Source organism: Candoia aspera, chromosome 2, assembly GCF_035149785.1.
Source record: "Candoia aspera isolate rCanAsp1 chromosome 2, rCanAsp1.hap2, whole genome shotgun sequence".
Lineage (NCBI taxonomy): Eukaryota > Metazoa > Chordata > Lepidosauria > Squamata > Boidae > Candoia > Candoia aspera.
Genome location: NC_086154.1, coordinates 183,553 through 209,305, shown reverse-complemented (window position 1 = coordinate 209,305; position 25,753 = coordinate 183,553). Strand labels below are relative to the sequence as shown.

Sequence of the window (25,753 nt, the reverse complement as noted above, 5' to 3'; positions counted from 1 at the left end):
AACCAGAATTGAAATCGATGCTGTGAATGTCAGTGCCTGGAGAAAGCAGATGAAAAGGGAGTGAAGGAGCGTGGGAACTCCGGAGACCGGTAAGGCTGCAGCTGCACCTCTGGGAAAATGCTAGCAGGGGGTGGCTGCAAAAGCTAGCTGGCTTGGAAAAACGCTCTTAGGAATCCCTGGAAGGGCGCGTGAGTGCCAAAGCTCCGGGACCTGGCCGAGTCCTTCTTTCTCCCCGTGGCCTCTTGTGCTGTCCAGGAGAGAAATTCCCCTCCCACCTCAGGTGCCTCTTACAAGGCCTCTTTCACCCTCAAAGTTCCTGCACATTTGACTCCTGCTTCTTCAGCAAAGAGCTGGGCCTCCACCCCAGGTCAAGGCCACTGCTGTGCTTCGCCCAGTTCCCTGACCAGGCCCACCCAGCCATTGGCAGGCCTCTCATCTCTTAGAGATGTGGGGCAACAGCATGCAAACAAACATCAACGTCCAGGGTGGACCAGATAGGCCATAGGTCCTCCATCTAGCCAGTGAGAAGACAAAAAGAAAACAAGGGAAGGGAAAGGGATTTTTGTCCTGGAGGGGAAGTGGGGACCAAGACAGGGAAGGGTCTTCCAGTTCCACGAAGGGGCTGGGCCAGGGGCCTCTGATGACCCCTGGCGGTGGGCAGCACAGTCTGGCGGGGCGGGGGCAGGCTCTCGAGGGAATCTGGGGCGCAGCCTGTCCCCCACCTCGTTAACAAGCATGTTCCGGGAGAGGATGCACGAGAGGGTGGCGGGCCGGGAGGGGATTCTGGCAAAGAGGCTCGAGTCTTTCTTGAGGCTGCCAAACGGCGGAGGGCCGCGGACGGCGCCTGCCCGGTCGCGCGCACAGCGGCAAGACCATCGCAGGCGCTCCGAGCAGGCAGGTCCGCAGCGGCCGCTCGGCCCAACCGCAGCCGGGCTGGGCTCGGAGCGAGCGCCGACTCCCTCCACAACAAGGTCCGTCTGCTTCTCGCGGCGCCGCGGCCGAGGGCTCAAGGCGAGGGAGCGACGCCCCCGCGGCCTCCCCGGCTTGGGCGGAGGGAGGGAGGTTGGGTGGCCGGCCGCCGGCGCGCTGTTGCCGCAGCTGCAGGCCACCTCCGGGGTGGCGCTCTCCCCGCCGGCCTGCAAGGGGCCGCCGCCGGGAAGGGGTGAGGGGGGGCCGGCGAGGCCGCTCCGCCCCATCCTCGCCGCGCAGCTGGGCGGAGGCCGGCAAGCCTCCAGCAAAGGACCTCCGTAGAGCGCAGGGGGCGAGCCCGGGGCTCAGCCGCCCTTTGTCCTCCGGCGGGCGGGCGGGCGGACTTGCGCGTGGGGCTGACGCCCCCCTCCTCCTCCTCTCTTCCAGGCCTCCCGTCGCCGGCGCCCATGGCTGCTGCGCCCCCTTGCCCGAAGCGCTGTCCGCGGCGCTCGGCCAGGCTGCTGGGGGGGCTCTTCTGCAGCCTGGCCGCCCTCTCGACGCTCACGTTCCTGGCCGGCGGCGGCCACGAGGAGCTGCTCTCCCGCTCGCTACCCTTGCTGCTGGCCGCCGGCGGGGGGCAGCAGCCCGTCGGCGCCCCACTCCTGCCCGCGGACGACGCCTTTCTGCTGGTGCCGCGGCCGGGCGCCTGCGCCCCGAGCGGCCCCTGGTTGCTGGTGCTGGTGGCCAGCGCGCCGGGGCACGTGGCGCAGCGGCAGGCGGTACGTCGCAGCTGGGGAGGGGCCCGGCGCGCGGCCGGGCGCAGCCTGTGGACCGTCTTCGGGCTGGGGATGCCCGGCGAGCCGGAGCAACAGGCGGCGCTGGAGCGCGAGGCGCGTGAGCACGGGGACCTGCTGCAGGCGCGCTTCGTGGACTCGTACGCCAACCTGACCCTGAAGACGCTGGCGCTGCTGGGCTGGGCCGCTGCCCGGTGTCCCGACGTCCGCTTCCTCGTCAAGGCCGACGACGACGTCTTCCTCAACCTGCCCGCCCTGGCGCGCCACCTGGGCCAGCTGGCCGGCCCGCCCGCCGCCTACCTGGGCCGCATCCACTGGCGCGTGCACCCCAGCAGGGACCCGCGCAGCCGCCACCACGTGCCCGCCTCGCTCTACCCGGAGCGCGCCTTCCCGCCGTACTGCAGCGGCACCGCCTACGTGCTCTCCGCCCCGGCAGCCGCCGCCGTGCTGGGCGCGGCCCGCCAGCTGCCGCTGCTGCCACTGGAGGACGCCTTCGTGGGCCTCTGCGCCCGCCGCGCCGGCATCGCCCCGCGCCACCTGGCGCACATGGCCGGGGCCGCCCGCTTCCCGCCCGACGCCTGCTGCTACCGGGAGGTGCTCTTCAGCGTGCACAGCGTGGCGCCCGCGCAGATGGTGGCCATGTGGGAGGCGGCGGAGCAGCCCTGCAGCGCCTGGCAGCGCGCCCTCGGACTGGCCCGCTGCAAGGCTCTGGCCTGGCTGGCGGCGCTGGCCCTGTGACCGCGGGCGGTGGGGGCAGCCGCCGGCCGGCCCGCTCGGTTCTGGACCTCCCGCCTGGCTGCGGAAGCGGGCGGGACGCGGCGGGCCTTGACCATCCCCTCCATCGCCGCTCGGGTGTGTCCGCCCAGCTGCTCCGTTGCTTGAGGGTCGAGTGAGAGGGAAGGAAGATGGCCGTCGGGGCGGTAGGAACTCCTGAGCACGCTACTGTTCGACTGCCCAGGAGCCAGGCTTCCCTCTCCAGACTGCGGGGCAAGGCTCAACCAGCCCGGGAGGGCGCGGTGTCCCCTTCTGTGAGTCCTCCGGCACGCAGGGGGATTTCCAGTCCCTCACGATGGCAGTTCAGCAGACGCATTTAACGACAGAGGAAGCGGCACCACTTGTACAGCTTGCGAACTTGGTTACCTTTGCGGGGGGGCAGGTAGGTGGTTATCAATCATCGATCAGGATGCTGTCCTCTCTCCCAGAGGGGGCTTGAAGCGGCCTGGTGGCATGGCTCTGACTTTTCACAACAGTGACAACCAACGAGGTGGAGGCTGCCCCAGAGCACTCCAGGGCTGTGCAAACCTATGGGTTGCCTGGCAGAGTCCCAGCCCTGGCAGTCCAGCAACGGGGGCCTGGCTGTCCTTGTAGCGAGTGGGCAAACCTGGCCATCACGCCAAGCCAGCATACGGAGCGGATCAGAGAGCTGTGACTCAGGGAGGGAGAGGAATGCTTGCGGCTGCCCAGTTCCGTCTGCGGGGGGGCGCTTGCAGCCCTTGGGGAAGGGAGAGCCCATGTAGCAGGACCCCCCCCCCAGTTGAGGATCTGACACATCACCAGAGATGGCTTTTGCCCCTCCCGTCCCCTCCCCTGCCTGCAGAAGGCTCAGCAACCTTGTCCAATGCCTGGGAATACTTTGGGGGTACTACTCTGGGCCCCTCAACTGGGGGGCTTTTATGCCCTCCAGGTGCCCCCATTCTTTGCCCACCGCAGAGGCCTCCAGAATGGGGGAAGCAGGGCCGCCACCTCTTTTGCGGCCCAGGGCTAGAGGGACTGCCTCGCAGGGTGCACTGCTCAAAGGATGAAGCCTCACACACAACACTGCAAATTACAGCAGTGCATTTACTCAACACTTGGAGCCCAAATAAACCCCACAAGAGTTTCAGGGAAGGTCCATGGACTGGCTGGCCCAGAAACTGGCCCAGCACAAAGTGACAGCTGGTGCCCAGAGCCATGCCCATTAAGGCAGCTTGGCAGGAGGGACCCCATTCAGATGATCCTCTTGTGCACTGCACAAGTGCCGGGGAGCCTGGCCAGCCTTCTTCACCCGCTATTTCCGGAACCGATCCAGCGCTGATCTGCAGGCTGCGGGGGCTCCAGCTTTGGAGGGTGCCAGCTGCGTCTCTGCCTTGGCAGCCAAGCTCTTCTGAATCAGGGCCTGTGAGGAGGGAGGTGGGAGGACACAAACAGCAACGGGTAAGGTCAGATCCGCCAGCAAGAATGCGGCCCCCCAGTGGATCAGCCTCTGACTCAGGGTGAGCTTTGCCTGACACGCTGAACCCAACAGGTGTCTTCAGGCAGCAGGCTATCCCCGTGGGCCAAACCGCGGCCGACTGAGTCACACCAATGTGGAGGGAGGGGCTGCTGGGGGTGGACTGTGCGTGAAGGGCTGGGAATGGGCCCCCCCAGATGGCCCAACCCAGCAGGAGACTGAGCTGCCTTCCCAGAGCAGGGGCTCCCAGGCTGAGCCGCGGGGCCCAGGAAGAGCAGAGGGGGCCCCAGAGTGCCGTGAGCCTGGCCAGGAGGGGGAAGGGGGCCAACCCGCTGCCTGACTTGCCCGCACAAGGGCCCTGCCTGCCCAGGGCCAGCAGGAAAGGAAGGGGCCATCTGACAAGTGTCCCCTTCCAGCCTCCGGAGCCAGGACCCAACCAACTAGGAACAATAATCAGTTAATAAGATTACCCACCCCTGAGTCAAATTTAATCACTTTCTTGTGCTCTGTCACACTAAAAATTAAAATGTGATGACCACTTTGGTGTCCACGTGTGGCTCAGCAGTGTTGGGGGGGGCCGTTGGGAGTTCTTGGGATCCAGCGAGAACTTTGCCATGGATGGAAGGAGCCAGGGCTGAGCCACGGGCAGGAGAGGAATGGGGGAACATCAGGAGCCTCACCCGCTGCTCCTCGGCCGCCACCTTCTTCCTTCGCTTCAGCCGCCCGCCTGCCGAGTCCCGGCCCTTCAGCCTCCGCTGGGGGAAGAAGGGCTCCTTGGCCTCGGGGTCGTAGCCCTGGAGGGAGGGGGGCATGGACTCAGTGCCCTCAAGCCTGAAGCCCGGCAGAGGTGTGTCTTGTGCTGTCCCACCCTCCCAGAGTGGCCAGAGGAACGCCATCGGTGCCCACCAGCTTGGGCACGTACCAGCCTCTCTGCACGCTCCTTCCGCTGTTGCTCCAGGGAAACGGCATCCACCCGGCCCAGCTGCCCAGGATCCAGGGAAATCAGCTCCGGTGGGATCTGTGGTGAAGAGCGGGCCGTGAGGAAAGGCAATGGGGGCTCTTGCTGCGCCCCGGAGCGTCCTCTGCGCCCCATGGCCTCAAGGGCCAGCTTGCGGGCCAGGGACAGAAGCCCAGGCCCCGGCTCAATCCAGATGCAGACGGGGTGATGGGCACAGCCAGGACGACTGAGGGCATGGGCTCCACCCTGGCGGCAGGGAGTCCCTGGGCACTCACCTTCTCCAGGAGTGCTTTAACCTCCCACTCCTGCCGCTGCTTCTGGCCCCTGAAGGGGTTGTTCTCCAAGGTGTCGAAGTTCGGCTCCCCAGCACCTGTGACGCAAGCGGGTGGTTGGTGCGGGTGGGCTGCAGGCAGCTCCTCTGCCAAAATGTGGCGACCCACCCTCCCCTCACGACTGCGGGGCAATCAGCCACTGCCCCCTTACCTGGGACGAGGAGGCTGGCAAAGCCCTGCTCGTGCCCCACACCCAGCACGTCCTCAAAGGGGCAGAAGCGCAGGCCGTGGGAGGGGCCAGGCAGCACATGGCACACGTAGGGCTTCTGGGGTGGGCAGGCTGAGACATCCTTGTACACCTGGGGAAGAGGCAGCGTCTCACAAGGGAAGGGCTTCAGGGCCGAGTCGTAGCCCTCAGCTGAGGGGAGGGCCGCCCGGGACTGAGGCTCGGCTGACAGATGCATCACTCACCTGGACCACTTCCTGGCAGGCGGCCCCCAGAAGTCCCTGCTGGCTGAAATCCAGCAGCCCAGCCCCGCAGGGCAGCAGCAAAGAGTGGAGGCGCCGGTACGCCCGGAGATCATAGATGTGCAGCTTGTGATCCAGTCCTGAGGTGGCCATGTAGCTGTGAGAAGGGAGGGCCTGTTATGCACTCAGAGCCTGGCTCCGTGCCCATGTCCGCCCCCCAGGCCTCCTGTCTGCTCACCTCCCAGAGGTGTCGACTGCCACAGCCCTCACGGCCCCCTGGTGGCACAGCATTCGGACCAGCGGGGCCTTGGCACTGGGGCTCCAGAGCGTCACTGTTCCTGCAGTGGGAGGCGAGGGAGAAGTGTCGGTAGGGGCGCCCCAGGCAGGGGCGAGCAGATGCCACCAGAAGCCCGCCTGACTCACCGTTGCTGTGTCCCAGGTGGATGATGGCATTGGAGGGGTTCTGGGCCATCACCATCAGCCGGCCTCCCTTAGTGCAGATGGTGGCCACCTCCTTCCCCACTGAGATGTCTAGGTACTGCAGGAACCCTGTCTCGCTCTGGGGGTTAGAGAAACAGTTCTGGGGTGTGGAGAAAAGTGCCCCCCACCTATGCCAGGCTTCTAAATCTTGGTGCTTTCCTGCCCAGCTGGTCTCGGATGATGGCTAAGGACTCTGGAGTTGATCCAAAGCTGCCAGAGAATCTGGGCAGATACCAAAGCAGTGGATTTCCTAGGTTGGCAAGGGGTCAGTATAGATGACCGTGGGGGCTCCCCCCCAACCCTGGGAGTCTGTGTTCAGGAAAGAGATACATGGCCGCATTTCTGGTGCTGTGCGTGGGCTTCTCTTGTAAGCTAAACGCAACCGAGCGTGAAACAGAAATGGTAAAAATGCCATCCCAATGGGCCGGCCGTGGAATCAGAGAAATGTGGGGGAGGACTTCTGCTGGGGCCACAGCACAGAAACTCCCCCCTTTGACCCTGCTGGGCACCCACTTTGGAGGGGCAGCCTGACCTGTGGGGGCCCAACAGCTGCCCGGGGCTCCCGCTCACCGCTGTGGCCAGCAGGAAGTGGTACGGGAGGAACTCCATTCGCCGGATGCGGTGGAAGCGCTTCAGGCAGTTCAGCTCCACCCCTTGGTTGTCGTAAACGTACAGCCACTTGCGCTGGGCCACGGCGAACATGGTCTCAGTGTGCAGCCACCTGCAACGCACAAGGCAGAACACGTGCAGGGGGCCCGCCTGCCCCAGAAGCACACTGGGCGAGTTCCCTGGCCACTCACCTGCCACTCCTTTGTGGGGGGGGGGGTGAGCAAGGACGGGAGCCCCAGCCAAATGCAAGCCCTCCGTTGTGGTTTGCAACTCCCACAAGTTGCAACTCTTGTGAACTTCCAGCTGTCGCAGCAGAACCATGCTGAGGGGGGAACTTGTTGGCAGGGCCCGGCCGCCGATTACAGCCCCCGCTGGTTGGAGAAACCCTGGGACCCCTTCCTCCGTCCCTCCCGTTCCCACCCCAGGGGCGCCGTTGCTGGCACTCACGTGAGGTCCATGACGGTCTCCATAACGTTGATCTCGCACATCAAGGACTTCGTGTGCCAGTCCAGAGCCGCCACGTGGCCCCGGCGCCCCCCCAGAAGGAGATGCCTGAGGGTAGAAGCACACGTGGGGATGAGGGGGATCGTCTATTGGAGGCAACTCCACCCTCCTGCTCCGAGACCCCTGCAAAGCCACCACAGCCACTCACCTGCCGCTCCGCGTGTAGCTCAGCCGGTAGGGGCCAAAACGGTCCAGCTGCAACTCGAAGTGCTGCGAGACGAAGAAAGACATGGTGATGAAGTCGGGGGCCCCACCTCACCTCCCCGACAAAGAACCACCAGCCAGCCCACCACACTCCAGAGCGCCCCTCCACCTTGGCGCTTGCTGCAAGGTCCACTGCGGCAGCAATATCAGCCTGCATGATGGTGCAGGTGTCCTCATCCTCATCCCCTTCCAGAAACCTGGAGTAGGGAGGAGAGATAGGGAGGATTAACATTGCACCCCAGCCCTCCTTTTCCACTGTCGAGAAAGCAACGCAAGGGCAAGATCCATTAAAAATTAGCAAACGCAATAAAACCCTCAACAAAAACGAAATTCAGTTTTCAAGGCCATTTTAAAAGATGTCCCAATCTTGAACTACAATTTCAAGCCAGTCAGAAGGGATCGGCTGGACCCAAACTGGATCCACACACAAGCAGACAAGCTCTTTACCCCACATTCGTCCCCATCCTATGCAAAGACAACACCCACTTGAAGGTAATTCACACACAGTAAGAACAGCCACAACACTGGCGTGGCATTAAATCCAAAGCCATTTGTGAAATGCCAGTTCAAATGCCAAAACAAGCATTTCGAAACATTTAGAAATGCTCACCCTACTCTAACTGGCATTTCATGATGTCTTTTGATTTTTCCTGCGTGTGGCAGCACCTCATGCTGGACGGTGGCCTCTTCTGGCTGCTCACTTAGAAGCCTCCTTGCAATACACAACTGGAGTAGAGGAACAGCAGAATCCACCCCGAGGAACAGGAGCAACTCGGCTAAGTCCAGAGAGGATAAAGCACCTCCAGGAAACCCAAGCAACCTTCATCCCCTTGAGCAGAAGCAGCCTTTTGTTGGACTTTGTGAAGGAAGGCCCAGGGTGGAAGCGAGAGGCCTCCACAAAATCTTCAGGACCCCACACGCAAGATGGCAGAAAAGTTCATTTCCAAAATGCAGCTTGTGGAACTCTGCCACAGGATACGGCATTCAGCCTGGAATGGCCTTCCTCCAACTGACTTGCTCCGAGGGGCAAACAGGGTAATTGTTGGGGAGACACTGAGGCCTGACCGGGGGGGGGGGGGAGACAAGGGCAGCTTTGCCTCTTCTTGAGCTGGAGGGATGCAGGATCAAAGCAGGCGACCCCCAGCGGGTCACGGGGCAGAACAGCTGTTTCAGGAAGCAGCTGCCCAGAACTAGCCAGGATTCGGAGAGTTGCGGGCACTGAGAGCCACTCAAGACAGATCGAAAGGCCTCCCATGGCAGGATGCCAGGAGCCCACATTCCCAGGCTTCTGCACGGAGACATTTTGATTAGCAACACCGAATAATCAGGCTGATAGCAAATGCCGTAGCCTGGCATCAAACCAGTACATGATCTCCTTGACCAGCCCCCGAAGGAGAGCAGAAAGAACACGGAGGCTGTGCTGATGTGCGTTTTCCACACCTTTCACGTGCTCCGCCTTTATAGGCTTTTACAGCTCTAAATTTCAAATAATACAGGAAGAACAAGAGGCTCTGTCCTTGTCTTTATTGATCCTTCAATTTGCTGGATAGGGCGTGAAGCATTTTCAGGAGGATTTATTACCTTTCCATCAACAAATCTTGGGATATCGACCTGAAACATGCTAGAAATTTATACTTTCTGTCAGGGCAAAACCTGCATTGCCCCCCCCTCCCCAGTCCCCACTTTTGTTGACAGTTGCATGGATTTTTTAAAAGTTGTAGAGAGCAGCTGCAACGAGGGTCAATGCCCAGCATTTCCCCACCCGAGCCAGTAAACGTAGGGTGAGTTACAGCTTCGTGATTTGCCAAAAGCAGTTGATGTGTTGATACCAATCAGACAGGGTGAAAAAACCAGAGTTTTGCAACATCGTCCCTGGGGGTCTACAAGGAATATTGCAGTAAATGCCACGTGTGCGGCTCTGTCCTTCCAGCTCTCCGAGAGAGCCCATCACAGGAGCAACACACTCAGCCCCAACTCTGCCCATTATTGGTCTCTTCCGAAAGGCCCCCAAGCCCTCTGGGGACCATCTGGGAGGCAGGGGGAGGGGGGGCAGAGAGAAGCTCCCGAGCTAAAACACCACCAGCAGCTGCTGCTCTTCCAGCTGGCTCGGCCAGTGTGAAGAGGCGCATGCCCTGCCTGTGGAGCAGCCCTTTCCTGCAAGAGCAATGGGAATCAAGGTGACAGAAGATAAGAAGCCTCTTGCAGAGGCCCAGAAATTGGGGCACCGTGGAGGGTAGAGGGAATCGTTTCAGATTTTTATATTTCAAAGTCTTTTGCAGGGGCTGCCCCAGTGAGAAAGTCTGCAGGCTGGCACATTCTGCTGGTCTTATTTCTCCAAAGCAGCCCTGGCCTCCAACGCTTCTCCATCCAGAACAACTACAGGTCACGAAGGAAGCAGCTGAGGGAGAGCAAAATCCCTTTGGGCCACCGTGGGGGCTCCTGCGGTCCCAGAAGGGAGACAGAGGAGGGCCTGGGAGACTACAGATCGACCATCTTCATCTCTGTTCTGGGCAGGTGTCCAACAGATGACTACAGGTTTGTGAGCCTTTGGATGGGAGGCCACAAGGAATGGCACCAGTGTGGGCTTGTAGCAAAGGAACTGCGCCTGAGTAGCCCCTCCCCTTCGCTGAAAGAGTTACCAGCTTAGCAGATCAGGCAACCGTACTCAGAGCTCAAGAAAGCCTCAGACAGATTCCCTTAATAGAAGGGTAAAACATGGGGCAGATGATGCCACCCGCAGATGGGTGTGCAGTTGTCTGAATGGCAGCATGGAAAGAGGGTTCGCTGATGGCCCCACGTCCCCGGGGCAATGTCCAGGCCACGAGGGAGATGTGAGGACACTCATCAAGCATGCAGGTGGGGCAAGGCTGGGGGGTGGTCGATCATCAGACAAATGGAAGAAAATCCAAGGTGCAGAGCAGCGGGCGGAAGGGAATAAGATGGAATTTTACAGGGAGAAACACAAAGTCCTGCACCTGAGTAGGGAAAATAAAAGGCACAAGCGATGGCTTCGCAGCTGTACAGATGCCCTTGTCAAACAGGAGCCAGCAGCAAGGTGCAGCTGCTAAAAAGGCAGATGGTACCTTGGGGAAGGGAGGCCCCGATCAGGGGAAGGGACCATTCCCACTACCCTATCCTGCTCAGACCCACCCCCCTTGAGGACGAAGTCCAGTTCTGGGCACCACCGCTCAGAAAGGACAGAGTGGAGCATTCAGAGGAGCGGCCCCCCAAAAGATGCAGCTGGAAGACCTTCAGGAGCAGACGTCAAAGGGTCTGGGGAGGGTTAGCTTACAGAACAGACCCCCGAATGCCACGCAGGAGCCTTTTCAATCTCCACAGGCAGCCACCCAAAGGGGAGCGGACTTGCTCCCTCCCACCCCGGAGCGCAGGACCAGGAGCCACGAGGGAGCCGGTCCATACCGGCCGGCGGAACAGCCTGCCACAGGGCTGGTTCTCCCCCGCAGTCCGTTCACAGCAGCGGGTTGGCGGACGAGCAAGGAAAGGCAATTTCGCCTGCCCTGGGAAGACCCCGATCGGGGGCCTGGGCCTCGGGAGCAGGGCCCAACTCTGACCGCAGAGGAGGGCACTCACCCGGGTTCCTCCAGCAGCAGTAACTCCATCCGGGCCGCCTGGCGAGCCGCGGCTTGGGCCTTCTCCTCCTGCGAGGCCAGCCGTTGCTTCAGCCGCTTGCTGGACACGGCCTCCTGCGGGACACGGCGGCGTCAGAAGGGCGCGCGGGGAGCAGAGGCGCGGGGCAGCCCAGGGGCGGGCGGGCGAGCGGGCGGGCGGGCTCACCAGCTGATGCGGGGGTCCGCGCTGGAACTTCTGCACTCGCTCCGCGGGGACGGGGACGGCGGCTCCGGGGAAGGGGTCCGCTTTCTGCAGGGGGAGAGCAGAGGGGGCGTGGGGAGCTTGCCCGGGATGCCCGCCCGCCCGCCCGCCGGCCGGCCGGCCGGCCGGCCGCTCCTTACCCCCGAGATCTGCCCCTCGCCGCCCGGCTCCGTCCTCCTCGGCCGCCGGGCCTTCTTGGTCTCCGGATGGGCCGCTCGCTGGCCCTCGGCTGCGCCCGGCTCCCCCTCCCAGTAGCGCTGGGGCCGCCTGCCCTGGGGGGGGAAGAGGGAGAGGGGAGGGCAGCGGGGCTCCGGGGACGATGGGCGCGGGGCCCCACCGCCGGCACCAGCGGGGAGGGCACCCGAAGGGGCGGCTGCGGGTCTCCCCCCGACGAGGCGCCCCTCCTCCAGCGCGGGCGGGCGGGACCAGGGCCTCACCTTCTTCCTCGCGGCGGCGGCGGCGGCCGCCCCCCCGGCCCGCTCCATCGCGGCCGCTTCACCCCTCTCCCCCGCCCTCGCCGCTGCCTCGCCCGCTCGCTCAGCCGCTGCCCCACGTGGAGCCGCCGCCGCTTCCGGACCGCACTCAGGACGCAGCGCGAGCTTCGCTCTCATCCAATCGGCGCGCAGAGAGGCCGCCCGGAAACGACGCGACAGGAGGCGGGGCGGGCAGCCGCCATTTGCGAAGCGGGAGGAAACAGCTGCGGCCATTTTGGGAGAGGGCACGGCGGGCCGCCAGGGTGCCCTCGTTTGCCGGAATTAATTTCAACGCGTAAAATGGCTTCTCGGGGGAAGAAGCGCAACTCGCGAGTAACTGCCAAATCGCGTTATGCGGTTTCCAGCCACGACTCCTCAACTTAGCCTACACTGCAATATTGTGGCGAGGATAAAATAAGGAGGATCTGACGGGTAGAAGAAAAGAACAACAATCCTAACCACGGATGCCCCGACTTAAGATGGCTGCAGCCTCCCCCGCCCTTCCTTAAGATGGCTTCCATGGGCGGGGCTTCCCGAGGGAGGCTGGTTCCTGTGGGCTCCGCCTCCTTTTGAAAACAGGCTTTTGTTGTCATGTGAGGCCCTGAGGAATTCTGTGAGTTTGTTTATTTATCAAATTTGTCACCGCCCATCTACTCTCACCAGAGGGACTCTGGGCGGTTTACAACAATAATCAGGAAAACAATAAATATACATATTCATATGTATATCTTCAGCAAAGGATCGTTACCTTGTCGAGGTGCTGGAGCTTGAGCACCTCAATGATGCCATGAGCTAAACCATGAAGGGCCACCCAAGACGGGAAGGTCATGACAGAGAGGTCAGACTAAATGCGATCCCTGGGGAAGGTAATGGCAACCCACCCCAGTATTCTTGCCGTGAAAACTAAATGGATCAGTACAACCAGAGATATGTTGGTATACCATCGGAAGATGAGACCCCCATGTCGGAAGATGGTCAAAATGCTACTGGGGAGGAACAGAGGATGAGTTCAACTAGCCCCAGACGTGATGACGCAGCTAGCTCAAAGCCGAAAGGACGGCTAGCGGCCGACGGTGCTGGTGGTGAACGGCGAATCTGATGTTCTAAGGATCAACACGCCATTGGAACCTGGAATGTAAGATCTATGAGCCAGGGCAAATTGGATGTGGTTATTGGTGAGATGTCAAGATTAAAGATAGACATTTTGGGCATCAGTGAACTGAAATGGACTGGAATGGGCCAGTTCACATCAAATGACCACCAGATCTACTACTGTGGACAAGAGGACCACAGAAGAAATGGAGTAGCCTTCATAATTAATAGTAAAGTGGCTAAAGCAGTGCTTGGATACAATCCAAAAAACGACAGAATGATCTCAATTTGAATTCAGGGCAAGCCATCTAACATCACAGTGATCCAAATATACGCCCCAACCACAAATGCTGAAGAAGCTGAAGTAGAGCAGTTCTATGAGGATCTGCAGCACCTACTGGACAACACGCCTAAAAGAGATGTTATTTTCATCACGGGAGACTGGAATGCTAAGGTGGGCAGTCAAATGACACCTGGAATTACAGGCAAGCATGGCCTGGGAGAACAAAACGAAGCAGGACATAGGCTGATAGAATTTTGCCAAGACAACTCAATGTGCATAACAAACGCTCTCTTCCAGCAACCTAAGAGAGGGCTTTATACATGGACTTCCCCAGATGGACAACACCGAAATCAGATTGACTACATCCTTTGCAGCCAAAGGTGGCGGACATCTATACAGTCGGTAAAAACAAGACCTGGAGCTGACTGTAGTTCCGATCATGAACAATAATATATATTGTTGTTTATTCATTTAGTCGCTTCCGACTCTTCATGACTTCATGGACCAGCCCACGCCAGAGCTTCCTGTTGGTCGCCAACACCCCCAGCTCCACCAGGGACGAGTCCATCGCCTCTAGAATGTCATCCATCCACCTTGCCCTTGGTCGGCCCCTCTTCCTTTTGCCCTCCACCCTCCCTAGCATCAGTATCTTCTCCAGGCTGTCCTGTCTTCTCATTATGTGGCCAAAGTATTTCAGTTTGGCCTTTAATACCATTCCCTCAAGTGAGCAGTCTGGCTTTATTTCCCGGAGGATGGACTGGTTTGATCTTCTTGCAGTCCAAGGCACTCTCAGGATTTTCCTGCAACACCAAAAGCATCGATCTTCCTTCTCTCAGCCTTCCTTATGGTCCAGCTCTCGAAGCCATATGTTACTACGGGGAACACCATTGCTTTAACTATGCGGACCTTTGTTGTCAGTGTGATGTCTCTGCTCTTAACTATTTTATCGAGGTTTGTCATTGCTCTTCTCCCAAGGATTAAGCATCTTCTGATTTCCTGACTGCAGTCAGCATCTGCAGTAATTTTCGCACCTAGAAATACAAAGTCTTTCACTGCTTCTACATTTTCTCCCTCTATTTGCCAGTTATCAATCAAGCGGGTTGCCATAATCTTGGTTTTTTTGAGGTTTAGCTGCAAGCCAGCTTTTGCACTTTCTTCTTTCACCTTCATCATAAGGCTCCTCAGTTCCTCTTCGTTTTCAGCCATCAAAGTGGTATCATCTGCATATCTGAGATTGTTAATGTTTCTTCCAGCGATTTTAACTCCAGCCTTGGATTCCTCAAGCCCAGCTTGTCGCATGATGTGCTCTGCGTACAAGTTGAATAGGTAGGGTGAGAGTATACAGCCCTGCCGTACTCCTTTCCCAATCTTAAACCAGTCCATTGTTCCGTGGTCTGTTCTTACTGTTGCTACTTGGTTGTTATACAGTTTCTTCAGGAGGCATACCAGATGACTTGGTATCCCCATACCACTAAGAACTTGCCACAATTTGTTATGGTCCACACAGTCAAAGGCTTTAGAATAGTCAATAAAACAGAAATAGATGTTTTTCTGAAACCCCCTGGCTTTTTCCATTATCCATCGGATATTGGCAATTTGGTCTCTAGTTCCTCTGCCTTTTCTAAACCCAGCTTGTGCATCTGGCAATTCTCGCTCCATGAATTGCTGAAGTCTACCTTGCAGGATCTTGAGCATTACCTTACTGGCATGTGAAATGAGTGCCACTGTTCGATAGTTTGAACATTCTTTAGTGTTTCCCTTTTTTGGTATGGTGTCAGGCTCTGCCTGCTAACCAGTAAAGACACAGACACTAGCGTGGGCTTAGGTTCTGCCTTTATTGATAGAACAGAGTGCATGCCTTTTAGAAAAGCTGAGAGTGAGTGGAGTGCGCCGGAACGGGATTTAAATAGCCCGCGCCGGTCAGTGCTCCACCCCTTCTTACTTTGGGTGCGCCCTGAGCCCCGTCAGTTCCCTTGCCGGTAGGTGAGGGGTCGTGGAGCCCCCCCTGTGCTCTGGGCATTTCCTTAATTGCTTCCCTGGCCGGTGATGGTTCATTGCCTGGCGATCAGGTTCATAATCTCTTTGACAGCTCGGGCACGCCTCGTGGTCTGGTCTTGTCAATTACCTTCTTTGCAACATTGTATCTCTCTCTTCCACACCTTTGGCTAGAGTTGATACTTTGTTGCCAGCACCTGTTGTTCTCTTTTGTTAGCTAGTTGCCTTTTCCCTTAATCCACCCGGTTCCCATTTCCCTGCATTGTCATGCGAGCCGTTGCGATGTCACAAGCATCGCAACGGTGATCATGACATACTGCCCCCCTTTGAGAAGGTTAAGCTGCAGGTTTGGAGGGGTAGGCGGTATGGAAAGTGCGGATCAGGTCGGGGGCCTGGACGTCACGGGCAGCGACCCTCTCAGGGTGTGGAAAGTGTTTCCACTTTACGAGGTATTGGAGGGAGCCCCACCGCTTGCAGGAGTCAAGTACCTCCTTCACTTCGAAGTGTTGCTGCCCGTCTATCATCACTGGTGGAGGGGGGGGCGTGCGTGGGTGCCACCGGGAGGGATCACTTGCCGGCTTGAGTAAGCTGCAGTGAAATACCGGGTGCAGTCTCTTTAAATTATGGGGCAGGTCCAAGCACATCGTGACTGGGTTCACGATTTGTGTCACCTAGAATGGTCCAATAAACTTGGGGGCCAGCTTCTTCGATGGTTGCGGCGATTTTATGAATCTGGTGGATAGATAGACCATGTCCCCCACCTGAAATGTTGGTTGCTGGCGCCGGTGTTTGTCCGCTTGTAATTTGTATGCCGTTTGTGCCTCTTTAAGCGTGTCCTTGATGACCGGCCAGGAATCTGCGAGTTTCTCACCCCAATCACAGGTGGCCACTGTTGGGGACGGAGGCTGAGGTAGTTCAGGGATGGGGACGAACTCCTGACCCGACACTACCCCAAAGGGTTTTTTTCCCATGCTTTGGTGTATCACGTTGTTGTATGCGACCTCTGCAAATGGGAGGAGGTCCACCCAGTCGTCTTGGTGATAGTTTATGTAGGAGCGGAGGAATTGCTCCAGTGTGGCATTAAGGATCTCTGTGGATCCGTCCATCTGGGGATGCCAGGAGGTTGACAGGGCTTGCTGGGTACCTATCAGTTTCAAAAAAGCCCGCCAAAACCTCGAGGTAAATTGTGTGCCCCTATCGGTCACCAAGTGGGAGGGGCAGCCATGTAGGCAGTACACGTGGACTAGGAACAGTTTCGCCAGCTGTTGGGCTGACGGGATCGAGGCGCAGGGGATAAAATGCGCTTGTTTTGAAAAGTAGTCTTTTACCACCCAAATGACCGTTTTCTTTTGGCTGGGCGGTAAGTCGACTATGAAGTCCATTGAAATTTCATCCCAAGGGCGGGAGGGTTCAGCCACGAGTGGCAGCAGCCCCTGGGGTTTGCCAGCTGGTCGCTTGGCCATAGCGCACACTGGGCAGGACGCCACATACGTCTTGACGTCCTTCCTCAGCGAGGGCCACCAAAACTGTCTCCGAGTCAGGTGTAGGGTTTTCAAGAACCCGAAGTGACCAGCCTGTTTGCTGTCATGCGATCTGTTGAGGATCGCCTGCCATTGTGAGTCAGGTACATATAACCTTCCCTCTGCCCATGCGAAGTCCTGGTCCATAGTGACCTTGTTGGGGTTGGCGAGGAGCCAGGGGTCAGATTTTAATGCCGTTATAAAATCTGCCCGTAGCCCACCTGGCATTTGAGGTTGCCTGCGTCTAGGGGCGGGTTGCATCATAGTTGTTTGCGAGGAGGGGCAGGCTGTCCCCAAGCGTGACCCCGGGTGACCGCTGCCATACCCAGCTGGGAATCAGAAAGCACCGTCCCTACGATGTCGGAGAAAGGCTCTGCATCCTGAGGCAGTCAGGAGAGTGCATCTGCCAGGAAGTTCTTTTTGCCTGGTATGAACTTCAGCTGGAAGTTGAACCGGCTGAAGAACTGAGCCCAGCGTATTTGCTTGGGACTGAGGCGCCGGGGCGTACGGAGCGCCTCGAGGTTGCAGTGGTCTGTCCAGACCTCAAACGGGCAAGTCGTCCCTTCCAAAAGGTGACGCCAAGCCTCCAGCGCTGCTTTAACCGCAAATGCTTCCTTTTCCCACACGTGCCAGCACCTCTCTGTCTCCGAGAATTTCCTCGAGAGATAGGCGCATGGCTTCAGGATTCCAGCGGAGTCCTGTTGCAGCAGGATGGTGCCTATTGAGAAGTCAGAGGCGTCCACCTGCACCACAAAAGGCCGTTCGGGGTCCGGGTGAGCTAGAATTGGCTCCGCTGTGAACAGCGCTTTTAGCCTGTCAAACGCGGTTTGACAGGCAGGAGTCCAATTAAGTACGGCCCCCGGGTTTTTTACCTTGCACGTCTCCCCGACACCTTTGGTCTTGAGCAAATCGGTTAAGGGTAGGGCGATTTCCACGAACCCCCTCGCGAAGGACCTATAGAAATTTGCGAACCTGAGGAAGCTTTGAAGCTGGCGCCTGGTGCGTGGGCGTTCCCAGCTCAAAACTGCCTGAACCTTCATGGGGTCCATCTCTACGCCTTTGTCAGAGATTCTGTACCCTAGGTAGTCCAAGCGCGACTTGTGGAATTCGCACTTGGACAGCTTAGCATAGAGTTTGGCTTTCCGGAGCTTAGTGAGGACTTGCCTCACTAACCTCTCGTGTTCCCTCTGCGTCCTCGTGTAGATGAGGACATCATCCAGGTAAACCAGTATGCCCTTGAATAGGTGTTCATGCAGTACCTCATTGATGAGTTGCATGAAGACCCCCGGGGCCCCCGCAAGACCGAATGGCAGTACCTTGTATTGGAAGGAGCCCAAGGGGCAGTTGAATGCCGTTTTCCACTCGTCCCCCTCCCTGATGCGGATTCTGTAATACGCCTCGCGGAGGTCGAGTTTGGAAAACACCCTTCCCTTTGACAGGTGTGTTAGCATGTCCTTTACGAGGGGTAGGGGGTATTTGTTGGATAGAGAAGCGGAATTTAATCTGCGGTAATCAGTGCATAGTCTCAGGGTGCCGTCTTTCTTTTCCCGAAATAGGACGGGTGCTCCAACTGGCGAGTTCGCTGGTTCTATGAAGCCCCTGGAGAGGTTTTTGTCCAAGAATTCCTGCAGCGCCGCTAATTCTCTCTGGGTCATGGGGTAGATCTTGGGCTTGGGTAATGGGACGTCTGGGAGCAGTTCAATTGTGCAGTCTGTCTTGCGGTGGGGGGGTAATTGGTCCGCCTCCTCTTCTCCGAAGACATCTGCAAAGTCTGCATATTGCTCCAGCAGTCCTTCTGGGGGGGCAGGGGCGTGGGTATGGTTGATGACTTCTGCCCTCCCCACCGTCGGAGCAGATGGTTTGTCCGGTGTCGGTGCCTGGTAGACCCCGTCTTTGAACTTGATGGAGCGTGTCCTCCAGTCTATGTGTGGGTTGTGGCGTGCTAGCCAGGGGATCCCCAGCACTACTATGGGTTTCCCTATCTGGGTCACCACAAAGTTTATGGATTCCTTGTGGGTGCCCATTGTCAGGGTGACCTTTCCGGTCCTCTGGGTGGCCGGTCTCCCCCCCCCCCCCCCCCGCTGTAGAGCCGTCTAGTTGTTGGAACGCCAGCAGTTTAGGGAGGGGGGAACAGGGCAGTTTTAGTGCAGTGACAATGTCCGGGTGGATCAGATTTCTGGAGCACCCAGAATCCACCAGAGCTTCGACCGCAATGGCTCTAGGGCCATAAGAGAGTTTAATTGTCCCTGCCAGGATGGAGCAATCGTCACTCACCCTGGGGTTGTTGCACCCCTTCTTCACCACCTGCCCAGCGGCGCTGCTTAGAGCAGGTGGGGAGCGTTTTCCGCCGGCTGTTCTTGGGCGTCGATCGCATCCCCTGCGAGGTAGGCATCCGCATCCTCGTCCCGGGTTGCTAACGCTCCTGTCAGGCGTCTGGGGGGGGTTGGATGGCTTGTGCGGCATCTTCGGTGTGGGTCTGGGCGGGCGATCCGTTGTCCTGTTTTTGGAACAGTCCGCCGCTCGGTGGCCCGTCTTCCCACACCTGGTACACTGCCCGCGGGCAAGCCTCCGTTGTTGGTCTGCGTGCCAGGTCAGGTCTGACTGTGGGACTGATCCTCTGGTGCTGGGAGGGATTTTGTCATCTGCGGTTGCGAGTAGGAACGTGCACTGAACGTGCTCCGCTTTTCCGGCTAGGCAAATCCACCTGTGAAGGGAGGCTGGGTCGTCCCTATAGAGTGCCCATTGTAGCACCTCCCGGTTGAGGCCACGCTTGAACATGTCGATCAGGGTGGCCTCAGACCATTCCGTGATTTTGCCTGCGAGGACCTTGAACTCAAGGGCGTAGTCGGCCACCGTTTTTCTTCCCTGGCGCAGCGCTTGAAGTGTGTACTTGGCCCTTTCCTTCGCCAGGGGGTCCTCAAAGTAATGCTTCAGCTCGGCTAGGAAGTCGTGGAAATTGGCCAATGCTGGGGCTCTGGACTCGGACATCTGCACGTACCAGTCCGCAGCCCTGTCTTGGAGCTTGGTGGCCACTGCCGAGATTTTAGTGGCTTCTGTGCTGAAGCAATGGCCATATTGCGCCATGTAGTCCCTCGCATTTGTTAGAAAGAAGGACAGTTTCGTAGGGTTCCCGTCGAATTGTACGGGGAAGTCTTTGGCGAACCTCCCAATTTGCGGGACCCCTACCTGTGGGTGGTGAGGGATGGCTCCCACTGGCCTGGGGCCACGAAGCCCTGTGACAGAGTCTCGTGCTTGGCCCCTTCCGCTCGGGGTTGTTGGCGGGGTGGGTATGGTGCCCCGATCCCCTCTTGCCCCCTGTGCCACCTCAGTCTTGGAGCGCTCGCCTACGATAGTTGCCAGGGACTGGAGCATATGTTCCAGGTCTCGTACCTTGGCTTCCAGGGCCGTGTCCTTGTCTGGCGTGCCCCGGTCTGCCGATGTCGGGGGCAGGAGCAGGTGTTCAAGGTATCGTACCCTGGCTTCCAGGGCCGTGACCCTGTCTGGCATGCCCTGGTCGTCCGACGTCGGTGCTGCCAGATGCTGTCCTGTCTGTAGTCTTGTGCCTTCCTGCTCAGGTGTTTGGGGGTAGCGGAGCCTCCAGGTGGAGTAGGGTGTTCCTGTCCAGGGTCCTGCTCCGCCGGCCAAAGTGAGGAGTTGCTGGTCCCCGACTTCGTCTTCCGTCGGGGTTCTCCCGTCTGGGTTGGAGCTCCAGATCTGGAACTGGGGTGCGGTGTGGGCAGGGAGGGTGTCTGTGTTCCCTTTTGGGTACGCTGCCTCCAGCAGCTGTCAGGTCGCCTCTGCCTCTTGCAGGCCGTCCTTCACGCCTCTGGTGCGAAGTGCTGGCTCCATCGCTGTCCCGAGTTCCGTTTTTCGCCAGTTGGTCTCTCCCGCGGAAAAATTTTCGTCCGGTGGAGCTTGGCGACTTTGGTTTGGTGACTCTCAGCTTTATGTCAGGCTCTGCCTGCTACCCAGTAAAGACACAGACACTAGCGTGGGCTTAGGTTCTGGCTTTATTGATAGAACAGAGTGCATGCCTTTTAGAAAAGCTGAGAGTGAGTGGAGTGCGCCGGAACAGGATTTAAATAGCCCACGCCGGTCAGTGCTCCACCCCTTCTTACTTCGGGTGCGCCCCAAGCCCCGTCGGTTCCGTTGCCGGTAGGTGAGGGGTCGTGGAGCCCACCCAGTGCTCCGGGCGTTTCCTTAATTGCTTCCCTGGCTGGTGATGGTTCATTGCCGGGCGATCAGGTTCATAACCTTTTTGACAGCTCGGGCGCGCCTCGTGGTCTGGTCTTGTCAATTACCTTCTTTGCAACATTGTATCTCTCTCTTCCAGTGCCTTTGGCTAGAGTTGATACTTTGTTGCCAGCACCTGTTGCTCTCTTTTGTTAGCTAGTTGCCTATTCCCTTAATCTGCCTGGTACCCATTTCCCTGGATTGTCATGCGAGCCGTTGTGATGTCACAAGCATCGCAACGGTGATCATGACATATGGGGATATAAGTTGATTTTTTCCAGTCTGATGGCCATTCTTGTGTTTTCCAAATTTGCTGGCATATAGCATGCATTACCTTGACAGCATCATCTTGCAAGATTTTGAACAGTTCAGCTGGGATGCCATCATCTCCTGCTGCCTTGTTATTAGCAATGCTTCTTAAGGCCCACTCAACCTCACTCTTCAGGATGTCTGGCTCTAGCTCACTGACCACACCGTCAAAGCTATCCCCGATACTGTTATCCTTCCTATACAGGTCTTCTGTATATTCTTGCCACCTTTTCTTGATCTCTTCTTCTTCTGTTTGTCCTTGACATCTTTGTTTTTGATCATACAATTTTGGCCTGGAATTTACCTCCGATGTTTCTAATTTTCTGGAAGAGGTCTCTTGTCCTTCCTATTCTATTGTCTTCTTCCACTTCCGCGCATTGCTTGTTTAAAAATAATTCCTTATCTCTTCTGGCTAACCTCTGGAATTTTGCATTTAATTGGGCATATCTCCCCCTATCACTGTAGCCTTTTGCTTTCCTTCTTTCTTGGGCTACTTCTAGTGTCTCAGCAGACAGCCATTTTGCCTTCTTGGTTTTCTCTTTCTTTGGGATGTATTTTGTTGCCGCCTCCTGAACAATGCTGCGAACTTCTGTCCAGAGTTCTTCTGGGACCCTATCTACTAAGTCCAGTCCCTTAAATCTATTCTTCACCTCCACTGCATATTCCTTAGGAATATTAGTGAGCTCATATCTAGCTGATCTGTGGGTCTTCCCTAATCTCTTTAGTCTGATCCTAAATTGTGCAAGAAGAAGTTCGTGATCGGAACTTCTGGGGTTTTCCACGTTTTCCTGGATTGGGGTAATCCTGTAAACCCACCCTCTCTCACGTTTTCACCCCCCCAGTCATGGTAGTGAAATGGACAGAAAAGGGGGGGGGCTCCCCACCTCTGTTTGCTGTGGCACCCACTCCATTTGGACTCCCCAAATTTTTCACCATGATTCTTGTAGAAAAACATCACCTTTTAGGGAGCGACAACCCTAGACCCTTTCACACCACCTTCAAAGGTAGGGAAAGGATCTGCTGAGTTGTATGGACGTGGGCAACCCACCCACACAGCTGCTGGAGGAAACAGAGGCGGCTGATAGTTAGCATTGCCTCGCTGACCCGCTTTGATGCAGACCAAGGTGGCACACCACAGATCTCATCATTCCCAGCTGGCACCCACCCACTCCTGTGGCGGAGCGTGAGTGGCCCTCCCCTTGGCTCCTGGGAAGCAGCACTCTGGGGCCTCACAGGCACCGGTGGTTTGCAAACTCTCCTGGGCTTCTGGGAAGGGGGGTGTCCACTGCCTCCCTCCCGCCCCACCAGCCCCAGGAATTGGTCCAACCTTTGGCCAGAAGTTGCTCTAAGTTCTTTGTGGTCAGAGCTGTCTTCAGAGATGCTGTGGTTCAGGGGAGGAAACGTGACCAAGATGAGAAGCTGGAACAGCGTCTCAGTCCCTGCAAGGAAGAGCAGGGACTCCAAGTGCCATGGTCCTGGGGGTATCAGATGGGGGGCAGGATGCAGCCCCCCATCACCCAGCCAGAGAACAGAGGTCTGCCTGAGCAGGATGGACTCCAGGCTGGCTCCCCCGAGTTTCCCCAGAGGAAGGAAGAAAGAAGTTGGGCCCAGACCACCACCACCCCAGACTCTTGAGGCTCCCCCCGGAGATGGCCCTAGACCCACCCCCTCCCCAAAGGACCTCGCACCATTATACTTTTCCACCCTCTGCCGTAGAGCACCATTTTTCTCCAAGATGGTCCCAAGTCTGTCTTGCAGCTTGGGGGAGACACTCGTTATGTGCCCCACGACGTAGCTCTCGCACCTGTGACACAAAGAGATCAGGCTCACACAGCCACCTGGCCATGTCCCCACAACACAGGCAGCTGGGGGAGAGTTGGGTTGGGTGGCTCAGTGGGCAGTGTGAAACAAGCCGGGCCTTTCCAGTATCTTGGGTATAGCATGCCGTGTGAACACGGCCCTTGAGTTTCGCAAACCTGGGTTTAGGTTGTTGTATGAATCCTGCCTTGTTTGTTGTGCAGACTTGCCTGCTGCTTTGATTGAAACTGACTCTGCGTCCTGAATCAGCACAAATTTCAGCAAACAGGTGAGAAAACGCAAAAGCGCAATACAAACGTTAACACGACTGATTGTTGTACGCCAAGGACTAACGCATCCAAAGGAAGAAACCAGTTTTTTGGAACAGCTGGGTTTCAGTGGCTTCCCTCAGGCCCAACTGGTCTATGCCCACCCAGGGGCCAGATCCAAAGGGTGAGGGCAGCGGGAAAAGTGAGCATCCTCTCGCAGCGGAATCCTAAATTAGCCGGCAGCACAAGAATTTCTGAAAACAAGAGCGAGCCACCGACGCGTGAACGAAGGCCCTGGGGAAGGGTGAGATGCCGCCTACCTGTCAACGGTGTCCCGGATGTCCTGAAAGAAGGAAAGAACCAAGAAATGGGTCTCAACCCTTGCATGGAGGGGAGTCCTCCTCTCCCCCCGGGGCCAGCGGGAGCCAGGCCCACCTGCAAGAACTCCCAGTCTGGCCGGCGGCATTTCCTCTCTGTCTCAGCAAATAGCTCCTGCAGGCGGGCAGCCTCCCCAGAGAGCTTAGCCAGGGTGCCATCCCGTTCTGCCTCCAACTTCCTCTCCTGCTCTCCCAGCCACGCCACCCAGATGGGCTGCGTCTCCCGGAGGGTCTCCAAGAGGGCCGTGAAGACCAGGCCGACCTTCTGCTTCTCGGCGGCAAACTGTTCCTGGGGGGGTGGGGGGCAGAAGAGGCAGGACTCAGAGGGGAGACGGCTGTCCCGGCTGTGGAAGCCGCTGGGGCTTGTGTGCCCCCTGGTCTCCGCGGGAGAGCGGCCAGGCCAGCCTGCAGTGGAGGGGCTGCCTCCTACCCACCCCTCAGCGCCCACCTGGCACTGCAGCCTGCTCCGCTCTTCAGCCTGCCGGCGCTCCAGCAACTTCTCGGCCTCCTCCTCCAGGGGCTCCAAGAGGGCATCCAGGGAGCCCTGGCAGGAAGGAAGCAGCACCTTCCTCAAGAGAGGCTGGGATGGCCCCGAGCCACCTTGCTCCCACCCCACAGGGCCAGCAAGGGGCTGCAGGGAGCCCCGTGGCAGTTCGAGGAGGGGGGCCCTGCTGGGCTCTGGGGCCTTGGGCGGAGAGGATCCAGCCGGGGGAGGAGGCCCATGGCCCCAGCGCCTGCCAGCAGGGGAGCAACCGACCCGGAAGCAGGCGGCCCCCATCCCCTCTCCCGCCAACAGAAACAATCAGGGGGTCCTCCTCCACCATTTTTGACCCGGCCCTCCCTGTAGCCTTTGGGAGCTCCCAGCTGCGCCCATGATCGTTCCCTCTTTCCAGCCAGTAGCATCCGGGGGGCCCTCTGCCCCTGCCCCCCGAGAGCGGGAGGGCTGACAAAGTGCCCCGTGCAGGTTGGGGTGGGGCTGCCCAGCTCCCCCTTTTGGAAGGCCTGCCTCAGTGGAGGGTAGTTCTTCTCACCCCCCCAGTGCCCACCCCCTACCTTGTACAGCTGGGCAGCCTCGGGCAGAGAGAGGAGGATGTGGCCCTGGTGCCCCCCCAGGCACCCACAGCAGAGGAGGCATTTCTCGTCAGTGCAGAAGGACTGCAAGGGCTGCAGGTGTGCCTGGCACAGCCGGCGGCTGCTCTCCTCCTCGACCCTCTCCCCTGACAGCCGAAGGCTCTTCACCAGGCGGACCATGTTGGCCAGGGCCTGGTTTGGCCAGGTGCTGCTGGGCTCCACCATCGCTCGGCACTGGGGACAGGAGGCAGCGCTGCCCAGGCGGGCCAGGCAGTCATGACAGAAGTTGTGCCCGCAGGCCAGGCCCACCGGCTGCTTGAAGTAGTCCAGGCAGAGGGGGCAGGTGGCCTCGTCCCCCAGCGCCTGCAGGGCTGCCTCCTCCTCCCCCAGGGCCGCCATGGGGTGTCTTCTGCTCTCTCCCTCCCTTGCAGGGCCTGGAAAGAAAAGCAACTGTCACTCAGGCACCAGTCGGTGGCTGGGTGTTTTCTCAGCCCAGGGGTCACCTGGTGATGTCCCATCCAAGTCCTAACCAAGCTTGGATTGGCTTTGGGAATGAGCAAGGTTGGAGCCACACAGACGTGCCCCCCCCCCACAGTTGTCCTTCTGAGCCCCTCCCTTCCCCGCCAGTCCAAGACTGTCCTCTTCTTGCCCACAAACATACTGGGGCACAGCAAGAGGAAAACCCTCCTGCGTCGAGGGTGTCCCCCTTACACGTAGGTCGCCATTCCAGGAGTCTAAGCAGGGTGGCATTTCTCGGCGGGGGGAGGGGTTGACCTCACCTTCGCCTGCAAAGCGCCTTCTCCTTCCTCACCTTCGCACCGAGGACAGCCGCTCCCTCCGTTAGGCAGCCGCTGCGCGGTTCCAATCTGTCCGGCACAGGGGCGGCGAGGGGTGGCGGGGCCGGGGCCCTGAGCCGAGGGCGAAGGCAGCGACCCGACTCGCTCGCGCAGCTTTGCCGCTGCCTTCCCAGGGGCGGCGGCCGAGCGGAAAAGGGGCGCTTCTTTTTGCCACGGGGAGCAGCGAGGAGCCCAGAAAGCCGCCCGCCTGGCGCTGGCGAGGCGCGGGGAGGAAGCGCGCTCCCCCCGCCGCGCTCTCT

The 25,753-nt window shown here is 58.6% G+C and overlaps 3 protein-coding genes across 5 annotated transcripts; 1 reads left to right on the top strand and 2 right to left on the bottom strand.

The window, feature by feature from the left end:
• The first annotated feature begins 1,073 nt into the window (after nucleotides 1–1,073).
• On the top strand, nucleotides 1,074–2,522 carry LOC134491990 (beta-1,3-galactosyltransferase 4-like). Its single transcript, XM_063296107.1, has one exon. The coding sequence runs from the start codon at nucleotides 1,377–1,379 to the stop codon at nucleotides 2,439–2,441; it is 1,065 nt and encodes a 354-aa protein (XP_063152177.1). The 5' UTR covers nucleotides 1,074–1,376; the 3' UTR covers nucleotides 2,442–2,522.
• A 1,000-nt stretch (nucleotides 2,523–3,522) lies between these two features.
• LOC134491939 (WD repeat-containing protein 46-like) lies at nucleotides 3,523–11,960 on the bottom strand. The gene is made up of 16 exons (XM_063296025.1): nucleotides 11,676–11,960; nucleotides 11,379–11,510; nucleotides 11,203–11,286; nucleotides 10,999–11,111; nucleotides 7,517–7,604; nucleotides 7,352–7,413; nucleotides 7,147–7,251; nucleotides 6,661–6,811; nucleotides 6,034–6,169; nucleotides 5,849–5,948; nucleotides 5,614–5,767; nucleotides 5,354–5,501; nucleotides 5,146–5,240; nucleotides 4,835–4,930; nucleotides 4,593–4,706; nucleotides 3,523–3,858 (listed from the first exon to the last, which is right to left on the bottom strand). Exons 1-16 carry the CDS (start codon nucleotides 11,943–11,945, stop codon nucleotides 3,751–3,753), a joined length of 1,956 nt encoding a protein of 651 aa, XP_063152095.1. The 5' UTR covers nucleotides 11,946–11,960; the 3' UTR covers nucleotides 3,523–3,750.
• Nucleotides 11,961–21,970: 10,010 nt separating this feature from the next.
• LOC134492189 (E3 ubiquitin-protein ligase TRIM7-like) lies at nucleotides 21,971–25,543 on the bottom strand. 3 transcript variants are annotated; one of them, XM_063296375.1, is made up of 7 exons: nucleotides 25,437–25,523; nucleotides 24,640–25,091; nucleotides 24,035–24,130; nucleotides 23,645–23,875; nucleotides 23,530–23,552; nucleotides 22,832–22,947; nucleotides 22,283–22,524 (listed from the first exon to the last, which is right to left on the bottom strand). In XM_063296375.1, exons 2-7 carry the CDS (start codon nucleotides 25,054–25,056, stop codon nucleotides 22,373–22,375), a joined length of 1,035 nt encoding a protein of 344 aa, XP_063152445.1. In that variant the 5' UTR covers nucleotides 25,057–25,091; nucleotides 25,437–25,523; the 3' UTR covers nucleotides 22,283–22,372. The 3 variants fall into 3 exon arrangements, with proteins under 3 accessions (XP_063152444.1, XP_063152443.1, XP_063152445.1); XM_063296374.1 differs by having other exon boundaries at nucleotides 21,971–22,947; nucleotides 25,469–25,543; XM_063296373.1 differs by having other exon boundaries at nucleotides 21,971–22,947.
• Between the last annotated feature and the right edge of the window lie 210 nt (nucleotides 25,544–25,753).